The 26043-nt window shown below is 40.7% G+C and overlaps 1 protein-coding gene across 2 annotated transcripts in view; it reads right to left on the reverse strand.

The window, feature by feature from the left end:
• The window catches only part of csmd2 (CUB and Sushi multiple domains 2), a 275924-nt gene that overhangs the window by 110021 nt on the left and 139860 nt on the right, over window positions 1-26043 (reverse strand). For both annotated transcript variants that reach the window (XM_023152492.3, XM_023152493.3), the window contains 9 exons: window positions 22621-22742; window positions 18778-18881; window positions 16842-16954; window positions 10544-10726; window positions 8871-9061; window positions 8472-8607; window positions 5324-5518; window positions 3088-3226; window positions 1525-1712 (listed from right to left, as the gene is read on the reverse strand). In XM_023152492.3, coding sequence (XP_023008260.2) covers window positions 1525-1712; window positions 3088-3226; window positions 5324-5518; window positions 8472-8607; window positions 8871-9061; window positions 10544-10726; window positions 16842-16954; window positions 18778-18881; window positions 22621-22742 — 1371 coding nt within the window. The remainder of the gene's footprint in view (window positions 1-1524; window positions 1713-3087; window positions 3227-5323; window positions 5519-8471; window positions 8608-8870; window positions 9062-10543; window positions 10727-16841; window positions 16955-18777; window positions 18882-22620; window positions 22743-26043) is intronic.

Genomic DNA, 26043 nt, shown 5'->3' on the forward strand with positions numbered 1-26043 from the left:
AGACACAAAAGGCTCCGAATTCACCTGCAAGTGTAATTATCATAACGGGTTACGAGGAGGTCAACAAATGTTGAAGGGCAGTTTACTTTTATCAAACGATTCTTATAAATAATTCAAACGAATATCATTTTTCCACAGAAATGAACCAATAAGAAGTTTTCAAAGTACTTTTCCGCTCCACCTCGCGTGGTGAAGTTGTGCTTATAGTGAATTATTGAAGCTTTGCAAAGATTTAGCCACAGAGAAAGTGGAAAAGGTTGCCAGTATATGCTGCAAAGGTGGGAACGAGGCTAGGTAGAAATGTGTAAGTGTGAAACCATGGGAGTGTAAATACAGTCTCGAGCTTGGCAATATGTCAGGGCAGAAATATATGAAAGAAAAACCCATTTTCTTTCTGATTATGCGTATTCTAATAACAGTGGCATCGTGGTGAATTTACATTTACATCTACAGCCAAAACTGAATAGCTTTCACACGTGCAGTACAGAAAATAGGTTACACAATCTACAGTCGGGGAAACAATTATTTGATCCCATGGTGAATCTGAAAGTTTCCCTACTTCCAAAGAAACAAACTGTCTCTAATTCTTATGATAGTTTCATTTTAATGGAGAGAGACAGAATATCAACACTGCATAAAGGTTATTTAAATCAATTTGCATGTCATTGAGTGAAATACGTATTCGATCAAAAAACATGACTTAATACTTGGCGAAGAAACCCTTGTTGGCGAACAGTCAGTAAGACTGTAGTTCCTGTAGTTGGTCAACAGGTGGATTTTGGTCCACTCCTGTTTACAGAAACTAAATCTTTTAGGTTTCGTGGCTGCTGCTTAGAAACTCATAGTTTCAACTCATAGTTTCAACTCAACTTTCAAATCACAGCAGGTGATTGGAGCTCAGTTTTGGCACTTTCTCCCTAGCCTTTTCTGAATCATTGTTCATGGGCAAACTTAGGTTGCGCATGTGCATGAGGCTTCTTGAACAGGGGGACCTTGGTAGTGCTGCAAGACTTTAGTCCATCACAGTGTAGCGTGAGATCAATGGTGTTCTTGGTGATTCTGGTCCCAGGTGTAATCAAATCATTAGCAAGCTCCTCCTGTGTAGTTTTATTCTGATCCACCACCTTTCTCATGATCATCCACACCCCATGAGGAAAGTACAGCACCAGCAGTCACTTTCTCACCAAGCTTCTTGCTAATGGCCTTTGGCAGGACAACAGTTTCGTCCCTGATGTCCTTTGACAGCTCCTTGGTCTTGGTTGTAGGGGATCAAATTCATATTTCGCTCAATGACATACAAATCAATTTATAATGTTATGTATGTATTTATGTGTTTTCCTGGATTTTGTTTGATATTCTGTCTCTCTTCAGTAAATTAGAGATTGCTCATTTATTAATAAGTGAGCAAACAAATAATTATTCCCCCACTGTATATGCAACAGATGTATTTCTTTTAGCGTCTGTGGTGCATAAGTGAACAAACTGCTTCCTGTGTCACTGTGTTCAAACGTGGTAGGCCCTTACTTTCATAACGTATACGGAAGCCAATGTCAGAGTGGCTCTTGTCAGTGGTGAATAGGAGATACAGGAAGTTGGAGGTGCTGATCAGGAACTGGGGAACTTGTGTGCCCTGGTAACTGCCAATTAGTGGTGAAGAGGGAAAACGTCCATCTCGCACCTCGAGGACATCATAGTTAACCTCGGTGCGAAACCTGAAAACACAAAGCAAAGCTTTTTTTGACTGCACCTCACAAGATCCGAGACAATAATGTATGCCTTTAGTAAATGATTGTTGAAATTAATGAAATGGGAAAATAAAGAACTAAACAATCATAATCATGCTAAAAATGTATATGTGAACTAGTCTGTCTTACATGAGCATCTCAATTCAAACCTCATCGTCTTCATTATTAAGTCAGATCTACAATAAATGCAAAGCTCGGTTACAAATCAGACAAAGTGGAGCCTGCCCTGGAGCTCCACACCATCACACAACAGTGACATATCCACTGGGACTTCTGTGCATTTATTTGAAATTAAGCAGCACGAAAGCAGAATATCAAACGAACAGACGGGAGTTTAAAGGTAAGATCTGCATTAGTAGATTGTATCAAAAATAAGGTTTCTCATATTCCATAAATATATTTGCCTTCTGCTAAATTATCAGGGAAAAGAGATCAAGAGTGGACAAAGAGCTCATTTTCACTTCATGTTTTAATCTGTGCTTGACTAGCTGGATAAAACTTGATGAAATGAACAATTTGTAAAGTAAATGAATCAATATGGTCTTAACCAAAAACAGGCAATGTAGAGAATCCCATCTAAAAATGTATTTTTGACATTTAGCCAGTCAGTGTAATAACAGTGGTAACTGTACAAAAGCGAGTGATGCTGCTTTTGGAGAATCCTGAGACATTTGGCTTTGGTGGGTGTATACAGTATTTCAATAGCATGTATGTGTGTTTCTGTCTTTGTTGCCTGAGCCACTTCATCTTCAAAGCGTGAATAAATTGCTTAGTTTCAGAACCGTGTCATCTAAATGAAGCGGTTTGTGATATTTTATTGATGTTACATAAAATTAAAGAGCAACAAACATTTACGCGCTATTCAATTTGCATGGCCCGCTGTCGTGGAAGCGCTCAGGATGAGCCGGGTTAGCGAAGATGAGCCTCAGTGAAACACTGATGTAGCATTTGATCCTACAACTGTCTCTCTCTCAAACATCAGGACAAATTACATCCACTCCCATTTCCACAGTCCCTCTTGACAGACCATCTCAACTTACATAGCCCTTTGCATTGTGTGTGTTTGCGTACTTAGGGCTCAGGATATCAAATGAAAGCATCAAACCCCTCTGAAGGACTTTAGTAAATAAAGCAGTATTATCCTGGTTGGTGGATGTGTTGAAGTGCATTAGATCTACTGCATTACTCCGATAAAGGAAAGGCGTTGGGAGAGGTTAAAGTGAGACATAACGATGTAAGAACACAGTGATACAGTGAGAAGGTAAAAGCAATAAAAATCCAAGCCTGTTATGAGAAAACAGAAAGTGCTGGCACAAGAGCAGTTGCTATGTGGGTGACTCACTTGTCGAAGATGATCTTGATGGGGTAGCCTGGAGGAGCCTCAATGATCCATTCACAGTTAAGGGCCTCCTTGTATAGTTCTGGCCAGCCAGGGGAGAGGATGATTCCATTGGGAGCCTTCAGATCCCCTCCACACGGGGCTAACACAGAGAGATGAAATAGAGGTAGAGAAAGAACAGATTAAAAAATAAAAAATGAATGCACGTCTATCCTGGATGATGTATGCCATTGCCCACAGATGTTCCCATGTATCAGCTGGGGCTCATCCCATTTCTTTTTGCTGCCAAGGTTTATCTTATGGAAGCTGGTGACAGCGCGCTTCAAGGTTAACCGCTTCTCCCGGAACACGCGTGTCAGTGTTTGCGTGTCTGTGTGCACATGAGCATTTATTACGCATTTGTGTGCCACCTATGCAAGGAGTCAGGGTTTTAAACATATCATCGAGCCCTTCTCCCATCAAAAAGACGAAATGGGACGTCTTTGATCGCTAGCACAAAAGACACTTGAGTGCGCCGACCCCTCTCCTGCACCCTAATCTCTGTTACAGCTCTCTTTGCCGCATCTCCTTTTAACTGCCTATCCTTAACCAGAGCACACGGGCACAGTGGACGGCTTCGTTACTGTGCCAGCTCCTCGCTCCCTTTGAAGTGGAATGATTTAATCAGCCAACTCAGCATACTGAAGGACATCTATAAAACGCATTAGGCTACAAACGCAGGGGTATGATAGATGGAGGAACACAAAACTGCTGTGGCACACGGGGGTGGGGTGGTGGGGGGTTGTGACATGTTTTAATAGTGGTGCCTCGTTTGCGTATCACAGACAGAGAACCTGATTAAGTCCCTTGGAGCTCCAGCCATGGTGACTGCACTTAAAGCGGCTAGTTAATGGTGAGTATTATCTAAACTAAACTACTTCTTGGGGATAGTTCATTGAGTATTGAGTCAGGCAGAGATGATTGTTCAGCTCTCTCTATATAAGCAAATTATGGCCGCTGCATCACAAACTGGAAAGAACAAAGCCTCCGGGTCATCACCAGCTTCAATTTGAGCTCAGCTGTCACTGACATAAAGTTACTGAGAATGGAGTAATTAACTATATCTCCTTTAACTATTTGAGAAAAATCTAATTCAGGTGGAGTTATTACTATTATTAGTATTATTTTATAACATTTTTGCATACTTAGCTAGCTATACCATCAAAACTACTACTCGCGATTCAAAGTTTGCTAACGTTTGTATACAAGAGGTGACAAAAACTTTTTTTTTTTTGGCGGTATTTGAGGCAAATAGCTGGCTGGGTAGTACCATTGGGAGATAAGAACTGCAGAAGCATTCAGAGGGACTGGGACATCAAAGTCCAAACTGGTACAGATATTTCTTTTAATCTCTTTTTTTTCTCCTTAGTTTGTTTTTCCAAGGCGTATTCTGAACTTAGTTTTGAACTTTTTTGTGTGTGTGTGTGTGTGTGTGTTAGAATTTTTTATTATTCTAACCAAATAGTCTTTTATCTTCAGGACATCCTGTGAACCTTGGATATTTTGCGTATAGAGGGTCATACATTTTACTGAAGTGCTTTTTAGAAGGACATAAAGTAACTAGTAGAGTGAATACCAAGGTAACAAGGTGCAGTATATAATAAATAAATAATGTGGATTTTTTCTGATATATACAATTTACTAGTCTGCTGTACAGAGAAATGTAATGAATAAATAAAATATAAACACTAAGGTTCTAGCTCTTTGTTACATGCAGAAATAGAAACAGGGGAGCAATTTGTTTCAATATGAAATGTAGATCATAGATCGTCTCTGACTTCCCTGCTCCCCTTGGGTCAACCTTCCCTTATTACTGGTAACATTTTATGTACTTGTTCTTTCCCTAATATGGTTAAAAGGATATTTAAGAGCGATTGGTGCGTGTAATCTAAACCTTTGAAGTCCCTGCAGCTGTACGTATGTTTGTCCAGGAAGGGGTTTTCATTTGTTCTGCTCCATATTTTTCTTCAGGCATCTTTTAGCAAAAGGATTCATTTTCCTCCAATAATCTCTTCAACTGCTTAGGTGTCAGCCACAAATGGTAAGCCAGGGGTGTCAAGCATAAGGTCTGGGGGCCAGAATCCCCTTCAGAAGGACATATTCTCCCGTTTAGCTGTGTTATACCTCCAGGACAGTCCGGGTAATGAGCTATCAGAAGATTTTTTTTCTTCTAACGGTACACATGAGCCCTCTTACACACCTTCACAGCGAGGAACAGCGTTGTCCCACACCACATTGCCGTCCTTGAGAATGCAGGAGATGGTCAGGGAGCCATGGGTCTTAACAAAGCCGTCCTCGCACAGGAATGAGATGGAACTGCCCAGCTGAAGGCTCTCTCCAAAGCGTTTCCCATTAACCGGCACACCCGGGTCTGGGCACTCGTTGTGGCGGAACGCTTGTGGAAGTGCAGAGAAGAGATGGGGGTTAGTGACGAGTACAGAGTCAGCTTTTAGAAGACTTTAGAAAAAAAACAGACTACTTAATACATTAGCTATAAACAGGAAAAATGCTTTCCCTGTTGCTTAAAGTCTTTGCTTGATAATGAAATGGAAAAAGAGATTGTCTATAATTCTGCTGATATTAATCCACATCACATGCTGTCCTGTGTAAAGACTCCAAAATAACTGCTTGAGTTTCAAGACAAAACTTTTTCTGTCATTGTACCGTCAGCACTTAGCCACTCCAGCATGTAACAAGCGGGAATTTGTTTCACTTAGTCACACTGATTCACCCTGCTGCAGTCATTCTACAGGGTGGGAAACCACACCGTATGCAGATCATCAGTGCCAGATGACACTGCTGAAGTAATCGTGAGGTAAACAAACAAGGGTAATTGCTTTCATGCAGCCTCACAACTTTATCAATCAGGCCTCTCGATGAAATTTCAAGTAGAAAGAGCACAAAGAAACACAGTCATACAAGAAGAGTCATAACCCTGAAACACGGCCTGTAAACAAATACATCACCTCGGCTGCTATCTCTCTCACTTACTCTCACTCTTGTAAACACATGCAGGTATTTGACGCGTGTAGGTGTTGATGAATCCCTGTTCTGTAGTTACTGGACCCAAACCAAGTGCCAGCTACACCTCATCCATCACAAATATCTTATTCATTAACGCGCTAGAAATTGCCTAAATACAGTTTGGCATGTCCTTAATTAACATGAATGATGAAAGTTGTGTGCTCAGCCCCACAACCTCCTCAAAAACCGTCCTGCAGTTAGATGACACTGTTCTCAGGAACAAACCGTCATCTTCAATTAACTGCTCGTGGCATTCGTTCGGCACGGTTATTTATTTATTCATCTAGCATGCTAATTAATGCATTAGCCGCCATGTGTTGTCCACATTGTGGCTTTCCAGATGCACCCGGGCTTGGTTGATGTCGCGTCTGCAAATGAGCTCGTGCAAAGGGGGGGGGGGGGGGTTGAAAGCATTCTGGCCTTGCTGAGCTGATATAGATTAACATCAAAGAGATATTTTGGTGAGAGCCGAGGTTAAGTTGAAACAGGATGAGCAATCTTCACAGTATACTGTAAACAGGCATCACTGTGCACTGCATTTAATGAACATATAAATAAACAGTAAGAGTTCTCTGTCATGGAGGGGATTTGATTTAAATATCCTAACACAAACCCAGCTGCAGCTATCCTTTCAGGGCTTTGTTAAGTGTGAGAACAAAACTTGTATGCCAATGCTGATTCATACTATAAGACATATATGTAAGACTATGGCTCAAAATGACTAAATGTGGCAAATTAGCGTCTGAGTGCAGTGCCTACAGTACTCGTACTGTAGGTGTGGTTAGTTTTATGAATGATTTACAAAGGTGGTGCTGCTTACTAAAAACGAGGGCAGTTGGTTTATTTCAATATCATGCGCAAAAAAACAAGATGTGCTTTTTTTTTTTTGCAGTGTTAAGTATCGGTGTATTTATGTTTATATCAGCTTGCAGGCTTGATTTCATTAATCTCTCACCATATTTTACAACTTGCAAAAGGAATTCTCAGAAATACGACTGCAACAGGGTCAGCAGCAAAAACCTCTGAGCTCCCACCTCCTACACGCAATCCTGTCTCTGCATTCCCTTCGTAAATACCAACAGCACTTTTTTTTAACGCCAAAACCCAGGTCGCGCTGGCACACTGAGTTAGCAAATCTGGCCTTAACCATGGTAGACATTTTCTGTATATTTTAATATTTAATCATGTTGACTGTATTGTTTGGTTTCTAATTACACTATATTGATTCTGTTCATTTTTTCATCTTTTTTTTTGGTGGGGGGGGGGTTGGCACCTATTTCTTAGTTGGAGATTAAGTATCTGAATTTCAGGAGCGGGACCACGCCTACGAACACGCTCTTTCCAGTTCTCATCTATATAGGTTCCCCCAGTGCTACAAGCTGTTAATTCTCGTTTACATGCTCCACCCTTGCTCCCCTTTTCAGTTCTTTAACTTCTTCACTTCTATTTAATGCATGGAAATCTGCCAGGCCTGGGAGCCGCCGCCAGTCCCCTTCGAGGCGTTCCCCAAACTGCAGCTCAATTCATGTCCAAGCCATTCACCTTTACCTACTAAAACGCCGTCAAACATAAATGAGGACGTGGGTGCAGCTAGTGAATCTTTTATTAGGTTTTAGTTAATAATCTCATAATCTTGATTTGCATGATAAATATTAACTAATTACATTTTAAAACTACTATGAGTGTGCTCTCAATTAAAGACGGGAGAAAAAATTTAGATTTTTTCTAGCAAAAGGCACCTTAACTACCCGACACTTTGCGGCTCAGTGAGGGTTAGACGCTCCCTCCCGAGTTATTTTCTTTGGTGTAATGTAGAAGAATTTCAATACCAGACTCATAACACAATAGTGCGCATGCAATGAATCCTGCTTCCAACACTCAGAACAAAGTATAACCATAAAAACGGTTTACCAGAACTGCAGCCAGTGTGCTTCTAGAATTTCCTCAGAAGTCAGCAGCTACCCAGAACAGAATATAATGAGCACAGGTGCAAATGCATCTGTCAGGTAAAGATGCTACATCTTCGCTTGGGTTTTATTTAGACGTCAAGTTTCTATTTAGACAATAAAGTGAGAGTTTGTCATTTTTCTTTGAGTGTCTAAGTAATGTTTAGCCAGTTTATGCAGTCTATGGGAGACAAGCACAGAGATACTGTGGATGATTCATGAGCCCTATTGTATGTGCGCGCAAACACAGACACACACACACACACACACATACTGAAAACATGCACAAACAATTGAGAATACAAAACATCCAACAGTCAATGTGGGCTTTTGTGATAAGCTTTAAAGACTTCACTTTATCTCCTTTGAGGTACTTACTTGTAAATGTGATGTTAAAGCCTCTGTCTGTGTAGGTGTGGTCAGTCAGGAACTCCAAACGGGCTACATGCGCACTGGTTGTTATGGGAGGAGGCAGGACATCACCAGAGAAGGTCCCCAGGATAGGAGATTCAGCCTGACAAAGACAGATAACAATTTTCTGCTGAGACCAAAGCTATACTCAGCTTAAAACCATTAAAAAAACCAAAACAAGAGCAGACGGATCCTACAGTGAGGTAGACAGATAAAGCGATAAAGTCCAGTGATACTGGAAGAAAGGTTGTTTAGCTTGTACGCATAATTACAGAGGCTGCTTTTCCTGCTGACAAGCACCATGACTGATAGACAGGTCAGCAAAGAGCCTTTCAAAGTAAGCGAGGACATCCGCTTATGCGCTACCTTTCCCCCATCCTTGATGGAGAGGAAGTCAAACTGCTTCTCCATGCTGAGGTCGTTGAAGGCCAGATTGATTCTGCTCTCAGGGTTGGTGATGATGAGCCACACACAGTGCATATTGTTTCCGTACTCCTGAGGGTAGTTGGGAGATAGCAGCACCCCCGATGGAGTGGTAAAGTTGAAGAAACAGGAAACTATAGGAGAGATAGAGAGATAGAGACAAAGACAGCGGGTGAGAGGAAGAAATACAGATAAGCAACATAAAAATGAGAATTGTTCAGGAGACTGAAAACAAGAGGCAAATTCCATTTCCTTTGCTGACAACAAGCCACTATGACTTGATTCATTTTACTGAATCTGTACCACCTCAAGACACACGTGCCGTAGACATATTTCAAAAGAAGGAGACAACTCCAATAACCACCACTGTGCTGACAACAACCTCGGGCGACGTGCAACCTAATACATGTTACATTTTAGAATAACTCCACTTTTGCTGTGTTCACCTTCCTGTCCCCACTATTCAAGCAATTTAATGTGTCGACCGTGTAAAAACACTACAGACTACATTAGCATTTAAGTCTGGATAGGAACAAAGTGAGACTTGAACGATGATTCAGGCACTCATGTTCACTTTCTCATGGGGTCTTATCAGTAATTGCTTATGCGTGCCTTACTAGTCAGATCCTGTGACCCTTTTCCACAAGACAACAAGACTGCCTAGACCACCGGCAGTTAATTGAAAGCCATGGTTGACATTTTTTGTCAGTGCAAACAGCTGTTGCATTGCTAAATTCTTCAGTTTGTCACTCTTCTGGTGACTACATGCACAGGAGATAAGGCGAGCAATATGTTGAGCATTACGCGACGCACTTTGTTTTCAGTATGGACAAAAATTGCTTCTGAAAAGCATCCAGATGAGCGTGCACATATTCTTAGGCTCATCAAAGGGTTACAGATAATCAAAGGCATAAGACAAGGCAAATTAAGAATGCTTGCTTTACTAAGGTGTCCTAGTTGGATACATTATACTTTTAGCTGACAGTAGGACCTAACAGAAATCAACAAATCTCATTTAAGCATGAAAAGGAGGATAAAATAAGATGCTTGGTAAAAATAAACGTACTGGCGACTCTCTCACTATGAAAACACACAATTGAACAGTTGTACGTTAGAAAAGCATGCGATCACATTTACAGCGTCAACTTCAACGGCAAAAGCAAGCCGGCTGCATTGTTTCAACATGACTGTAATATTTTGTTAAGCGTTAACTAAATAACCCATTTTTTCATAGTATTATGCAGCCAAAATGACATTTGGGCCAGGAAGCTCTCTGTCATTCAGCTCTGTGATGTTTATCTGCACACTGCAGCTTTTTGTCCATTCTATTGTCTCATCAATAATACAACAGTGGGTATTATCTGCATGGTCAGCTCTCTTCCCTCTTCTCCTCACCCTCTAATTCTCTCACTTTGTGTTTGTCTTTCATGGCGTTAATTAGCTAATAATCCCTCCTATTGTTTCAAAATCCACAGCCTCTGCAAGGCAAACTGTAAGGATAATCTGACAATTTATTATGCAGCCCTCCCTGTACTCGTCCCTGCGAGCAGTGTTTGATTCATGCACGTGTGCGCAAGGTGTACGTCGAATCGGAGGGGAGTCGTCCAGTAACTTACAAACGCAGCTGGGTTTCTTAGCTGACCACTGGTTGTTCTTCTGACAGGTGATGTTCTTCTTCCCCACCAGCTCGAAGGCAGGCAGACACTCGAAGTACAGTCTGTCCCCGTGACGGAAACCTGTCCCCTCCCGCTTGCCGTAAGCTGGAATTCCAGGATCTCCACAACTGCCTTGCTCAATCTCTGCGCAGGTGGACGTAAATACATAAGACAGAACAATTCAGCAAGCAACAGACTTATGCAAATTTCTGTGTCATGCAGAGAAAGATGAATTTGTGGTGTACACAGTACAACTACAGAGAGAGAGGGAGAAAAAGCCTGCTCTGAGATGGTTTTGCGTTTCTGTTCTGTTCCCTCCTGTTGGGGTTTGTAATGTTTGATAGTTTTACTATTGATCCTTGCGAGTTTTCTGCCACATCTGTTCACCTAATCATTATCCTCAGTATATATGGCCCTGTTTCTGTCGGTCACCTGTCACATTGTACTCTTAAAAAGTAAAGGTCTGACTATTCATTTAAGTTTTTATTAATGTAGTTAGTAGACCCTAGCTTGTTCTTCCTGGGTATGGACTTGAAGTCTGCTAATGTACTTGTCTGCATAGTTTGCGTTTGCTGACTGAGCTCTGTGTATGACAACTACTCGGATGAAAGATTTGGATTTTACTTTGTCGCCCTCTGGAATCTGAATCTGGATCCTCTTCCTCATGAAACTACAACAGATATGATTATAGCTCCCATTGGTTTGTTCCATCCATCAATTTTCTTCCGTTTATCCAATTCTGGATAAACGGGGGGGCTTAAGTCTATCCTCATCTCCCACAGTGTTGGGGAGTAACGGAATACATGTACCGCCGTTACGTATTTAAAATACAAAATATGAGTAACTGTATTCCGTTACAGTTACCGTTTAAAAAGGTGGTATTCAGAATACAGTTACTTTGTTGAAATAAATGGATTACACGGCGGTACTTCCCTGTTTCATTTTGTCGCGGGTCAGGACTGTTTGGGTTTTGTTTGACAGCTACGTTCTGTTGTTCCAGGCGGCAGCGTTACGGTTGCCATGGTTACAGGGCGACGCTCTCTCTCTCTCTCTCTCTGCGACTGTGTGTTTCCTGGGTGAGAGAGCGCCTTTTCGTTGTTGTTGTTGTTGTGCTAAGCTAACAGGCAGAATGCTACAAGCATAGCTCTAAAGAATGTAGCATCATGGGCAGTGTAGTCCGTGCTGCAGGGAGAATGGACTGCCATACACGTAATGGGTCTGTGAGCGCGAGGAGGGAGAAAAAGGGGAGTGGAAAGGTACGAGTTGTCATCGAGGAAAAACGGGAGCTGGAAGCATGTAAATATAATAATAACCACTGCAGCCAAGAAGAGTGCCTGACGAGCCCAGTTGTAAGTAAGCTATTAAGACTCGACTGTACACCGTGTTCGTGTTTTCCTCCGAAAACAATAAGTTCCGTTGGAGCAGTCTTTCAACGCCTCTCTCTGTCTCTCGCAAGAAAAGTTGACCCACACAACAAAGTAAAGCTATTTTTCGGCTACCAGCCGACAGGGACCCCGCCGTATTAGTCAGAGGTCCCTTTACTACAGTTCGGAGTCGCGGACCTTCAGTAATAGTAATAAATCACACAGCAATAGTACATTCACGTTGTTGTAAAAAGCATGATAATATATTAAGTAATCCAAAGTATTCAGAATACGTTACTGTCATTGAGTAACGTAACGGAATACGTTACAGAATACATTTTGGGGCATGTATTCTGTATTCTGTAATGGAATACATTTTAAAAGTAACCTTCCCAACACTGATCTCCCATAGGGCGAGAGTTGGGGTACACCATGGACAGGCCGCCAAGGCTGTCACAGGGCTGACACAGAGAAACAGACATACATTCACACACATTCACACCTAAGACTATTTTAGAATCACTAATCAATAATTTAGAATCAATCATCTCTTTTGCTGAAAGAGGAAGTTTGTAAAAATGGTGATTTGGAGTCAAAATAATGGAAAATACAATGAAATACAATACAATGCTGCTTAAGCACCAACTCTCTGATGGACCATTGCAACAGCACATTCCCTGCCCCCTTTTCCTTGCAGCGGAGTAGCAAAATACATTTTTAACTCACGGGAAACACTGAAGGGCACATCGCATGGAGAATAAGAGCTGCTCCACATTATCTGCATCAAGCATTTATGCAAAAGTGTCATTATGGGAAATGCACTTGTTTACCACCCACAAGATCAATATGGATTTAATCTCTGCAAATTCAGAATGCTGATAAGTCCGGGCTTTGTTTCAGATAACGCAGTTTGTGCATAAACCTTCACTGACTTTGACGTTTACCTTTGTTGACGCCAACATGAATGAACTCCCTGTCTCTTTATGCACTGTTTTCCACTTTGGTCTCTTTACTGTGTCTTTATTTTCCTAAACTATTACCTTCTAATCGTGCAAATCTCCCAAGTGCTTCTCCCTCCCCCCACTGAAAATGTACTCCTCGACTTACTGTGTGACAAACTACCTCGTTCGTGTTGGGAGCTGATGTGAGTACTTCACGACTCATGCGCAAAACACACCCACACCTCTGCGACCACTCTTCTTCCTTAAAACCAAACACGCCAATTTCATTATTGCAAGATTTATGCGGCCGCCTTCATTCACTAACTCTTTTTTTTCTACTTTTCTCAGGTCTTAGATTGCAGATGGGAATGCTGAGGCATCCTATTGAGGCATCTGGATGGGGGAACACAGAGAGCGAATAAGCTCATCCATCCAGGAAATGATGGCAGGGCCTAATACGATTTTAAATCGCACCGGGGGTGATGCCGGGTATAAATCCATACTCAGCCCTAACGATGATCATCATTTAGAACACATATTTAGAGCTCACTGCTGTTTGGATGTATGGCTGTCCTGAGGCAGCCTCATTCACAAGACAACTCATTGATCTTACGTGGAAGTCACCTTTAAAAGGGGTGGTGGGGGGGATGCTGAAAGCAAGTTTTGAGGTGAATCCGAGAGAGAATGAGAGAGAATGGAGGATAAAATGAACCGAGGGAATGACAGAAACCAGATCTGAAAGAGCAATCCAGCTGTTACGCAAACACAAGAATATCTACATATTAATGCACACGCGTGCAAACACAAACAAGATCATGCAATCACTTGTTCGTCCCTACACCCGTAGGCCTCTCTGCCTCATGGGTCCCTCTAATTACAACTTTAGGAAAAATTGGCTTAATATATAAGAATCCTTTGAAGTGTGTGTGAGAGCGTGTGTGTGTGTGTGTGTGTGTGTGTGTGTGTGTGTGTGACTGTCTCTCTTGTTTAAAACATATTTATAAAAGTGTGTGTTGCACATATGAAAGCATCTTGTACACAACATACACAGGGTGGTAAGTGAACGAAACAGCTGCTGATTCTCATGAATAAGGGAAGAGATGTAAGGGCGTATTTGTCGTCCTTCCCTGACATTCCAGAATAATCCGGGCACGTTAATGGGACTCAGACTCAAATTACTGTCAACAGCTACACTGCAATCTCCTAAGGCCTGGGATGACAAAAGGACTTTATTAGTCAAGTTTATTGGTATAACTCAGTACTGCACACAATGTCTCAGTGGGCTCTAAAGGCTCTCAGTTCCACTACTGAATCAACAGTATTTAAAGTATTTACAAAATTGCAGTCGCATTTAAAAGTGCATGAAGATAATGGTAACCTTGCAATGAGGCGAAAATTCAAAATTCTGTCAACAGATGCTTTCTCAACTGCTGCTTTGCTAACAGATGATTATATCCGATGTTTAATCATAAACTGTTAGTGCCCTGCACAATGAATGGGCTGGAGTACTCAAAATACAAATGACATGATGCTTTGCCCTCAGTGTTAGCCCATTGGTGCGTTCGTTTGCATCTGGATAACAAGAAGTTCAAGTGTTTCATATCACATACCCTCAGTTGTCAGTATAAAGCACGACAGTGGTTGGGTTTTAGGCTCATTTGCATTAATACTGATTTTCTTTGCAAGCGCTGCATTTTCAGAACAGACAGAGCCCACTGCAGAGTGTGAGCAACCCACAACGTATGGGTAAGGTGGGAGTGTGGGTTCTGGTATGACTGTGTTTGCAATTACACTTGATGATCAGGCTTAAAATACAAGTAATTGAGAATGCAAATTAGATTTTGGGTGCTCCAATCTGGGAGGTGAAGTGGTTCAAAGCGTTTCTTCCCCTTCATTAAGTAGAACTCATTGTTTTAATTACACTTTGGTTCAGCATGCTGCTCCACTTTTGCTGTTATTTTTACTGATGAAAAATAAGCATCTGTGGGCAAGGGAGAAGACTTGCTGTGCTTCTGAGAGGCAAACAGCGCACTTATCTAGAAGAAAAACCTTGGCAAACACCCAGTACTCACATGCTTTCACACTGGAAAACAGAACGCACACATACTCATTCACAAACCCACACTTGTATCTGATCTTCAAACACGCGTGCAAAAACACACATTGATCTATTGTTAAAGCTCACACATACAGACACATAATTACACAGAGATAGACGCACTGGTATTAGACAGTAGGATGAATGTAGCTAGATGACCCACTGACTGTTTATGACCAGTTTAGTGAACGCAAATATGAGGTCTTGAAACAGGGTTGTTTTTTGTATTGCAACATGAAGTACACAGAGATCAGAGGGTCTAAAATTTCATACCTTGTTATGATTTGAATACATTTTATTCTAAAAAATAATATATTATATAACTATATCAAAGTGGCTCCATTTTAATAGCATTCTTCTAGTAGCATTATCGTTATCTCTCCTATGCTCCACTATGTGCGACACGGAGCTGAAGGGAAGCAGACGTGACATGTAGCTGGGGAAATAGAGAGCAAAGGAGAGAAGCAAAACAGCAGTAAAGACTCAAACTGAATTAAATTGAAAAGAGGACACAAACATCACCCATAAACTACTCAAATACTTGTTTGCTTATGTGTGGTTAATGTTTCTTTTTAATTCTTTGTTTAGTTGTGTTGCTTCCTGAGAGCTCCAGACTCTACTGCCAAGAGCCAAGAACAGAGGCACTGAGATCGCACACAAAAAGGGAGACTTAATTTTCTCCTATAGTTCCAATTACTCTTCTTTTCCTTTTTTTGTTTGTTTGTTTGGGTTTCTTTTGCTAGATATCATCCATATATTAGTTGTGTTCGTGATATGACAGTATTGTGGTTGGCACCATCGCCTCACAGCAAAGAAAGTCCTGTGGTTGAATCCACGGCAGGCTGGGGCCTTTCTATGTGGAGCTTGTATGGTCTGTCTGCAAACTCTGGCGTCCTCCCACAGTCCAAGGACATGCATGTTGGGTTAATTGGTGATTCTAAATTGGCCGTATGTGTGAATGTGAGTGTAAATGGTTGTCTGTCTCTCTGTGTCAGATTGGCGACCTGCCCAGGGTGTACGCAACCTCTCGCCCTATGACAGCTGGGACAGTCTCCAGCCCAACTGCAACGCTGAATTGGACAAGTGGAAGAAAATGGATGAAATCGATGTCATATTACTGTTTAAAGTCTCATATGAGACAGATACATAAACTCCAATGATTATGTCTTTGAAGCTAAACTTGGGATGACACATACTGGGAAGACCAGCAGCCAACTGAAGAAAAATGTGTTATGTTTGGACATATGATAGTTAGACTTGAGCGGTGAGTCACAACGCACAAGCGTAACTGATCAAAAAAGAAATCCACTCCTATTTCAAACTGTAAAAGGAGAAAGTCGAGATTTAAAGTCTAACTATAAAGACTGCTTTTGCTTTTTAACATCAGTGTACCACCGCACCATGATGACTCACTGCAAAACCACAAAAAAATACTTTACCATTAATATGACTCCCCTTTGATGCTACTCTTAAGATGATTTAACCTCCTAGGACCTGGCGTCCACATATGTGGACATCACATTTTTCGATGACTAGACCGAAATACTTCATTTTTCCCTACAAGGGCCTGATATCCACTTACGAGGACATTATACTGCCACTGTTCTATCAAAATTTAAAACAAATGTCCTCATATGTAGATCTCATTTTTGTCAGAAACAAAAATCAAGTAAAAAAAATAAAATCGGGTAATTCTTTGTTTTTACATTCATCGGGTCCCAATCAACACAAATAGCAAAGAAAAATTTAAATGCATGCCATGAAAGAGTTCAGGTCTTAGGAGGTTAAAGAAGTTAAACAATCCGTTTTAAAATGCAGTTAATGAGCCAGAACCAAAATATATACAGCAACCTTACCTTCATAGGACACCTTGAAGCCCAACGAGCCACTGGTATCATCTGTTTTGAAGTTGAGCCACATCTGATGACTGGTGCTCACGACAAGGTCTGGAGTAGTCGAACCAGACAGACTATAAAGCAAGAAAAGCCAACATACACCTTATAAAAAGACATTTCTTTCTGTTGAATATTCTATATCTTTGTGCAATTTTTTAATCAGCAGTAGAAGTGCTTTAGCTGTGGACTTGTCATCACCTAGAAAATACAGAGAGACCTTGTTTTTGCTAAATCATTACACAAATTAAGAACTTTACAAATTTTGTAAGGAATTTTAAGCTAAGAAATGTTTTTATCCTATCCCAACACTTACATTCAAAATAGCAGGAGACAACAAAGTGCAAAATGAATGCAAGATCAGTCAATGCCACAGAAGTAATTTAATCTCATTTGAATAGTAATTCCACCCAACTCTAATTAGGAAGGGTATAGCTGCAGAGTAAGTGATTAAGGGTTCTAATTTTAGTGACAGAACATGTAGGATGGTGGGATTGCTACTAGTGTCTGGATAGATTTTTGTTCTCTTTTACAGCCTTTTGGTAATGCGCTGAATGTCTGTGAACTCCTAAGCACTTGTGAGAGAAAGTATAAAATGCTGCGTGTCTAATGTAGCATTAAAAAGCTTGTCAAAAATAATAGACAAGGCTATTATATAATTTCCACCCAGACAAGTTATATCAGTATGCTAATAATTTCCCTGTAAGCTAATCACTGTCTAGAATACTGTCCTTGTTGATGACCTACTTTATGTTTTTGTGTGTTTTTTGTTATCGTCACCACCCTTTTAATTGTTACTGTTAGATCCAAAACAAGGACATTATTTCCCTTATGGGAAAAACTCTTGTCGCATATTCACTGCAATAGTTTCTTTCCATTCTAAACTGTCAGAGCACAGTGTCTTGAAATGAAAAGAGTGGATTTGATTGGTTGTGACTAACTGCCTATAAAGCACATTTATGACTGTGCTGCACTAAGGTTACATGCTTCTGACCATAAAGTTACAAAAAAATATTAAATAATTCCCTACACCCTGCACGCGCTCGGCTGCACCACTGATTCTCAAAAAATATAGTCCTGAGTTTAACAGTGCTGATAGCTGCAGTATATTCTCCAGTACTAAATTGTTCTAGTTTGTTTGTGTGCAGGAGCGCAAAGACTCAATTACTCTCTCTACTTTTAAAGCATAAAGAAGTCCATAAAGGGGGAGGAGAGGGAGGAAAATCTTTAATTGAAGAGATTAAGCCATATTCAGTGTTTGTCCTGTGTGTGTTGTTGGTGTTTGAGCAAGTAGACAAAAAAATATGAATGTGAGGATGATCTCACATCAGTAACCCCTTCCTTTGCATACTTCTCCCTCATTTATCTCCAACCTCCCCCTCCCGGTTTCCACCCCAGCTTGGCAGCCTTGCATAAAAATTGATCTATAAAAACTTTATTAAGGTGGTAAATTTCGGCACAATTAATAACAACATCCTGTGAATTGTTATGGAGCATCTGCTAGCGCAAACTCCATTAGGGGGCATCAATATGCAGTTTTGCAATGCTGCGCCACATGGCTGTGATCTTGTTTTTAACAGTGAAAAGAGAGATGATTGACAATGTGGTGCGACATCTATTTTTCATGCCCTGCTGCATCAGGTGGTGATGAAATAAAAGAGAAACCGTAGGAAAAAAAAGGGCTGGAGGGGAACAGGAAGACAGACAGGTGCTGTCGGGCGCAGGGGGAGGAAGAAAAGGCGAGTGTCCCGCAAAGGTGAGGAGGAAAGAGAGCGCGAAGGCAGAATATGATTACCGGGAACATGACTTGCAAAAGTGAAACTGACGGGTAGCTAAAAGAAGTTAGGGAACAGAGGGTAGATTAAAGGCAGGAGAAAACGAGGTCAAATGAGTCACTCACACGTGGAAGATGGTCTTCTGGTCTCCCACTACCTCGCCGTCTCCAACCGTCAGCGTGTCGTAGCCTCGCTCCAGGTCAAAATCTTCAAATGTCAGCTTGATCACCTAGACAACGGAGGGGACATCAACGAGACAAATGAGGGAAGCAGATGCTTAAATACTCCCTGAACCAAATGCAGAGGAGAGATCTCTTCCCATCTGTGACTCCCTTTTCCTCTGTTCATCAATCCATCATACATCAGTTTTTTTTTTATATCTGTCCATCAAACTTCCAGCTGTATACACTGTAGTAGTTTTTTTATTTTATTTTTTTTGTTATTAGAATTGTTTTCTCCTTTAAATCTCATACTGTGTGACCTAACAGCTCGGTATTGGTATTTTGCTTCTGTAAGTGTTTACTGCGTCTGCTGATTATGAACTGTTTCTCACTAATCAAATATCTGATTGCCTGCCAGATGGTCTGCACGACCTTCACTCTTGCCGATCATGATAGCAGCTTTCAGATGCCTTCGTGGGGTATTACACGTGCCTCTCTATGCATACATATATATATGGATATATGTAATCCAATAGGATCCATTAAGGCAACAAAAAGACTTTGTTGCAATCTAGTGTATAAATCTTTTCTATAAAACATAAATCATGATTTCTTTGAGTGCAATTTTAGGTCTGCGCTGCAGCTGAAGGATAAATCAAGGCAAAAACAAGGAAACAATAATTGCGTCCTAGCCGAGGCAAGCGAAAGGGGTCAGCTCTAAACATACAAACAAAAACGGTTTAATTATAAACGTGCAGAATATTAATAACAAGGGCAAAAAATAGAGTGACAGAGGAGGCTAAATAAAAATAAAAAAGCCAAACAAGGAAAAGTCTTTGCCTCCTAGTTTAAATTGGCTGCCACTGATTTCCGCCAAATTCTTAATGTTTTCAGAGGGCTGAGAGAGAGCAGGGCCTAATGAAAAAGCTTATATAAATGCAAATTGCATTCTGTCCTATGTTAAACCTAGTTCTTAATGAAAATTGCCAAGGTGGAGAGGAAAGATTGATGGTGTGTAGGCAAAATAGGTCAGATCGCTCGATAAATAGAGTTTCATACCACAAACTCATCTCCCATCTGCCAGCCAACAGGTGAGGTACAGAGGGGGTGAAGATAAAAAAGAGGGAGAGAGAGAGAGCACAGCAGCCATATTGTGAAAGAGTTGTAAAAAAAAAGAAAACTCATCCATAGTGAACAGCTGAAGCAACTTCAGCAACGTAAAACCATGTCTCCAAAACTGTGTAAAATGTAAATATTAAATGAAATAAACACTCCTACAACTTCAAAAGTAGTTGGGAAAAGACAACAAAATGGAAAAAATATTCAATCAGTTCCATGACAGCCTATAGAAAATGGCTGGATTTACCACTAAGAAGAGTTTCTGATGCAATTGTTTTGAGGATTTTATCATTTGCACTACTTCATATCATGCGAAGATTTGGAGAATTCAGAGAAATCTCTATACGCTTGAAAGAAAGCTAAAAAACCAATATTGTATTGCCGTGATCTTCAGGCCCCGCAGGCAGCACTGCTCTGAAAGGAGGCGCGACTCTTTGAAAATCACTGCATGGGCTCAGATACACTTCTGAACACCATTGTCAGTGAACACAGTTTGTTTCTGCATCCATGAAAGCAAAGTAAAACTCCAGCAGGCAAAGATAAAACATTTAGAAAATCATGACCGTTGTGTCCTCTATACGGGGGGATGGGATGGGGGAGGTGTCTGGCTCATCCTACACAGCCCCAGGATTTGTGATGCGAGGGTATGCGGGGTGCATTACTGCACACGGCATACCCTCACATAATTTAAACATCTGTTCATATACCATTTATTCTGAATGATATATACACGATTTGGCGCAACATATGCTGCCCACAGATGATCTCTTGCAATGAAAGCCTTGCTTGTTTCATCAAGACAATGCCAAACTGCATTCTTCAAAGCAACAGCATGGCTCTGCAGTAAAAGAGTCCCGGTTCTAAACTAGCCTGCCATTTTGTGCCAAATGTTCCAATAAAAACATTTAGTTAAAAAAAATCCTATCATAAATGAAATCCTATTGTAAGCAAGACTGGGGACAACATTTAGTTTTCTGTTCTGCAGCTGCTGGTCTAGAATATTTAACAGTATTACATAACATATTAGCTATTGTAAATACTTGAATAATCCGTAGGCACATATACCTGCCACTGTATCCAACAAGGTTGAACTAAGCATTATATATAGAGGGCACAGTTAGTTCATCTGTGGACTGGAAGAAAACCTTGCAGCAGCTCCGTTGCCTGTATTTCTGCTTCTGTCAAGTCAGCTGTAAATCCCTTGTAAGTCTGCTGCTGTGACTTAAGTAAAGAAACCCCAGCTCTGAATGTCTGCCCGGACACTGATTATTTATTAAACTATTACATACACCCTGCTCCTGGTAAATACTGCAGCATCCTTGCGGGTCATTTTTCCACCGCAAACCAGACACACACAGTTATATGCATAGGATTTAGGCAGTAATGACAACATGAGAGTGCTTTTAAAAATAATATATATTTAAACGAGTTCATTACCATTATAAGTAGCATATTAATAAGAGAAAAATCTAATTTCTGTGGAGATCATTTGCTTTAAAAGAAAAAAAAACATGACCTGTATTCAGTCGATTTTTCAAAGCACATTGATTTGTTTTACGTTGTCTCAGAGCTTTGTCGGGTCCAGATGAAAGCTCTGTGTAACTTGGTGTAAGTCTGGGAAGTTGGGGCCACTTTTTGGCTTTTTCTGGCATAAATGGATAAACACATGAAGACTGCCAGCTTCAAACAGCTGCATTTAGTATCTTTGGGAAACTATGAAGCAGCACCACTTGACAAAAACCCAAATTACTTATCATGTCATGAGGCTGGTAGGTCTAGCAGAGCTTTGTCACGGCTCGCCCACCCCCCTTCAGACTGAGGCTGTTCTGCCTCAGTCTGCTGGCTGACCTAACATTTCTGGCTGGGCAGGAATAGAAGCCCATTACGTCTCTAAACAGAAAGAGCAGTCTCTCTCCATCTTCATCTGAACCAGTCACAGAGCAAGAGGCAGCCTAAAGTACTGGTGTCTGTTCCAGCAGGCTGCCTCCTGGGTATACCCAAGGGTGTCAATGTTTGTTTGTGTTTGTATACATGCAAGCAAAGGGTGGACTTTTGTGGGGGCATATTAGATCTGACTCCCCGTCCTCCCTTGCCTCTCACCTTACATAGCCTCTCTTCTATCCCGCGCAGTGGAATAAGAGAACGGATTTGTAAAACCATTTTGTTTGAGTTCAGAGAAGGATATTTGGCAGGATAGCAGCTGGTTGGCCTTGAACACTACTCCAAAGTCAATGGTCTGAACAGAATGGCTGTAACACTTTCATGATATCCTCCAAGCATGCTCTCAAAACCTCTCCATTACTCTCCTGTCCATTTTACTCACTCCTTCTCTCCCTCACCACAGGTGTTTCTAACAACTCGCTTTGTCTTTTGCTGGCTCGCTTCCAGTGCTCTTTCCCCACCTTTCATTTTCCTTATCGCTCACATTTTTCAATAAGAAAGCTGCTGTCACATGGTGTGTTGAACAGCCCCTAAAGTGTCCTGTAGCAATTATCAAAAGCATAAAATGAGTCATCTGTGTCAGAGAAGCGCTTCCTCTGGAGCTCCTCCCTAAAAAGGTGCAAACTCATCAGGCAGCTGGCAGCTAAAGATACCACTTACGGCACCGCTGGAAATCTGTGCTTACAGCGGCAAAGCAAAATTAACACCCTGCATTGTTGCTTCAGTTCCGTGTTTAATGACATTTACCTTAGATGTGTCTGTCGCCGTGATGACCCAAGTGCAGTTGGCGTTGTTGTCATACTGAACTGGGTAGTTCGGAGATGTGATGACACCACTGGGTCCTCTCAACTGGCCTCCGCACATTGGTGCTAAAAATCAAGACAGAGAGGGACACATGTTCAATGACAGTTTAAATACGTACTTTCTGTTCATAAATCAGAGAAGATAAACTGAATGTTGTTTGCCTTTTGTTCCATTCTTCCATTCATATGCTTGCCAAATGATGACTGTAATATTACCAAACACCACTGGCTAAAATAAAGCCCCCAATTTTCAGTCAAGTTCTTGTGTAATTTGGCAGACCTTCACCTTTTTCTCAAGTGTCTTCTTGACAGCCACCCTCCCACTGAGATCATCTCTGATGAGACTTCACCAAACAGCTGATGGGTGAAGTGAAGGGCCAGATGTATCTCTCAGTTCTTGTCAGGTCTTTGCTCAATTTCCCCCCCCTTTCATAAGGACATGACTTTCAGATACTTTTTTATCTGTCTGACTTGTCTTTTGTGCACTACTTTTCTTGTTTTTAGTTGTATTTTAGATTTATTTTAACTAAAAAACGAGAACAGATTCAGTCTTTTTGCTACAGATGCTAAATATACAATTTAAGATTGGTTCATTTACAGTTACATATAGACAAAAATGAAATAAAACTTTCATTTTGCATTGTGTGTATTTAATAGTTAACTGTTTTTTTAAAAATGTTGTACAAATAAGGTGTCTGAGCCCCATTTTTCTATTCTCCTACAGATATTCTCCTTTTTAATTCAGTCCAGCTGCTGCTAACAGCTGTGGTTGTGATTGTATAGGACAAGTGCATTTGTACAGCTCGAGCATATTTCCTTCCATTTTACATGCATAACTATACTGGATGGATGTTAGGCTTAGAGCACCGCTAAAATACAGGTGACCTACTTTGGATATTGCGCCTCAACACATCCTGTGTAGTCACAGATGAAGCACTATTGACGCTGTTGCTCCTCCGCCAAAGTGCTGCATGCTCTGCCTCTTGCACGAGCACAGGAGGCGAGCAGCACTTTGAAAAGATGAAGATGTTTGGCAAGTGATTGGTAACGATAACGTGATAAAAAAATTAACATGAAATTAAAAACCACCGTTGCGACAAACTCCAGGGCTCCCTCTGAATACTCGACTTGATTTAGTGTGGCAGTATGAAAAAAGCAGACTAATGAAAGACTCAATAAAACACGTTAATCAGAGTTTTACCAAAGGTCTAAAGATATACTGGAGTAAGACTCTTTTTATAAATACTGTCATCTTCTGTAAATAACACATTAAGGAAAACAAACTTGATGATTTCATACTTAAATAAAATAACGAAATGCGACGAGTGCTGCATATCTACAGGGAACACTGTCAAATAAATGCAAACAACTAATTATGAATCAAATAGCACAATTAGATATTCTGACTGAAAAGAGTAGATGAGCAGTTAGCATACCAAGCATCAGAGTACAAGGTGACTTTCCTTATCAATACCCGAGGGTGACTGCTTAACACAACTATTAAACACCCTTCAAACTGAAGTACTTTAAGAAAACAGTGTGTACGTGTGTACATATGTGAAGGGGAACCTGAAAGTACTTGAAAGAGCTTTAGCCAACTACCCAGATTTTAATGAATTGTGTCTAAGCGAGGTCCTTTGGGTGCTCAAGCCCCACTCCGTGGCTCCATGCTCCACCCCTCTCACCAAATCACCCCTATTAAAATTTTAAAAGAACTTTGGCGAAGTTAAGGGGTGAGTAGAGTAATTAATATGAGTTGTGCTGACAGTGAGGGTGACCTTAATGAAAATAATACAGCAGGAAGTCTACTGAAGCCATCACATTCTCTCCAATTTCTTTTTTTTTTAATCACGGGGATCATTATGTCTGATACATCCTACTCTGTGTACTTTGCGAGAGACATGAAAGTGCAGTGGGCTAAGCGGCAATCAAATCTGCAACGGAAAAAGAACCGCAGCTTGGTGTGCGCAGGAAAGGAGGTACGAATGAAAAGGGAACCATGAATTTTTTATAAAGTGAATGAATCTGCACCCAGAGATGAAGTTTTTTCCTGTGCTAATGATAGTGCTGTTCAATTTAATGATGACTAATGCTAATTTAGGATACAGATCTTCAATTATTCCTAGATGATGTTTAATCTTTATTTAAACATGGGGAGCCAGAACAATGGCACGGTCCCAAAGGTTAAATGAGGACGATCGAAAGGGCAGTTACACTGACTGACTGTCGATGTAACGTCAATGTCTCTTTACACACACACACACGCAGATAAAGAAAGCCAATTTTTCTTCTGACTGATGAGAAAGAAATATATACCCACTTTTAATACAACTTTTTAATTTAATGTTTTTGAAGCAACTATGAAATGACATGCAGCTTTCCCATTTAGACGCCACGTCTTAGGTTGTTTCGAGAATCCTTAGACTTTGTGGCGTAAAAGGTCTAGTGACAAATTAAAGGAAAAACTTTGGTAGCTCTGTTGTGCTGTGTGAGGCATTTTGCTGGCATTGTTCTGTTCAGCCACTGCAAATCAATATTCTCTATCTTATGATGAAACATTTTTATCTTATTTTCTGGGAATGAAGACGCACTGAATGTTCATGAAAAAGATGTGAATCATCTCCTATGCCTTTCACAGCCACCGGATCATCACTCAATTGACCACGTGAGAGAGATTTTGTACGCTTTAGATGCACAGCTATCATTAAAACATAAAATGCGGAAATATCTGTGAAAGAATGGTACAGTTCAATATTGATTCAAAAACAGTTCTGACCCTGTCTGTGTATTGCCCGTAAGATACTTTCCATACCGGCATAAACCTACTCAAAGTCAGGGGCGTAATTTCCAGGCGGGTTAGGGGAGTTATGACCCCCCCCCCCCCCCAATAATCAGACCCAACCAATATAACCTCCCAATAAAAATAAGAATTATCTTCCATAAATAGGCTGTTTTTTCTTTACTCATTTCAGGTATTACTAGCAAAATAGTTGCATGTTTATTCATATGGGTATTTACCCCCCCCCCCCCCTAATGTTCAGCACAAAGTTACGCCAAAGCAAAGCTGAGATTTTTATCGTAGATTATAATTTATAAGATTATAATTTATCTTAGAATAAAAACAAACTCAAAGCAACTAAAGGCTGGAGACACCTTGAATTAATGAAATATTCCCAATTTCACAGTTTGCTTTTATATTTACAGGAACAGTAACAGATTTAAATATATATATATATATATATATATATATATATATATATATATATATATGATGGTAGATTCAAGTTACATAAACAATGTTTCAATAAACGTATACCCATCATTGATTGCCAAATTAATTCTCATCAAGTCATCTTATTGAGTGCTG

The sequence above is a fragment of the Maylandia zebra genome, linkage group LG22 (genome assembly GCF_041146795.1).
Source record: "Maylandia zebra isolate NMK-2024a linkage group LG22, Mzebra_GT3a, whole genome shotgun sequence".
In the NCBI taxonomy this organism is placed as follows: domain Eukaryota; kingdom Metazoa; phylum Chordata; class Actinopteri; order Cichliformes; family Cichlidae; genus Maylandia; species Maylandia zebra.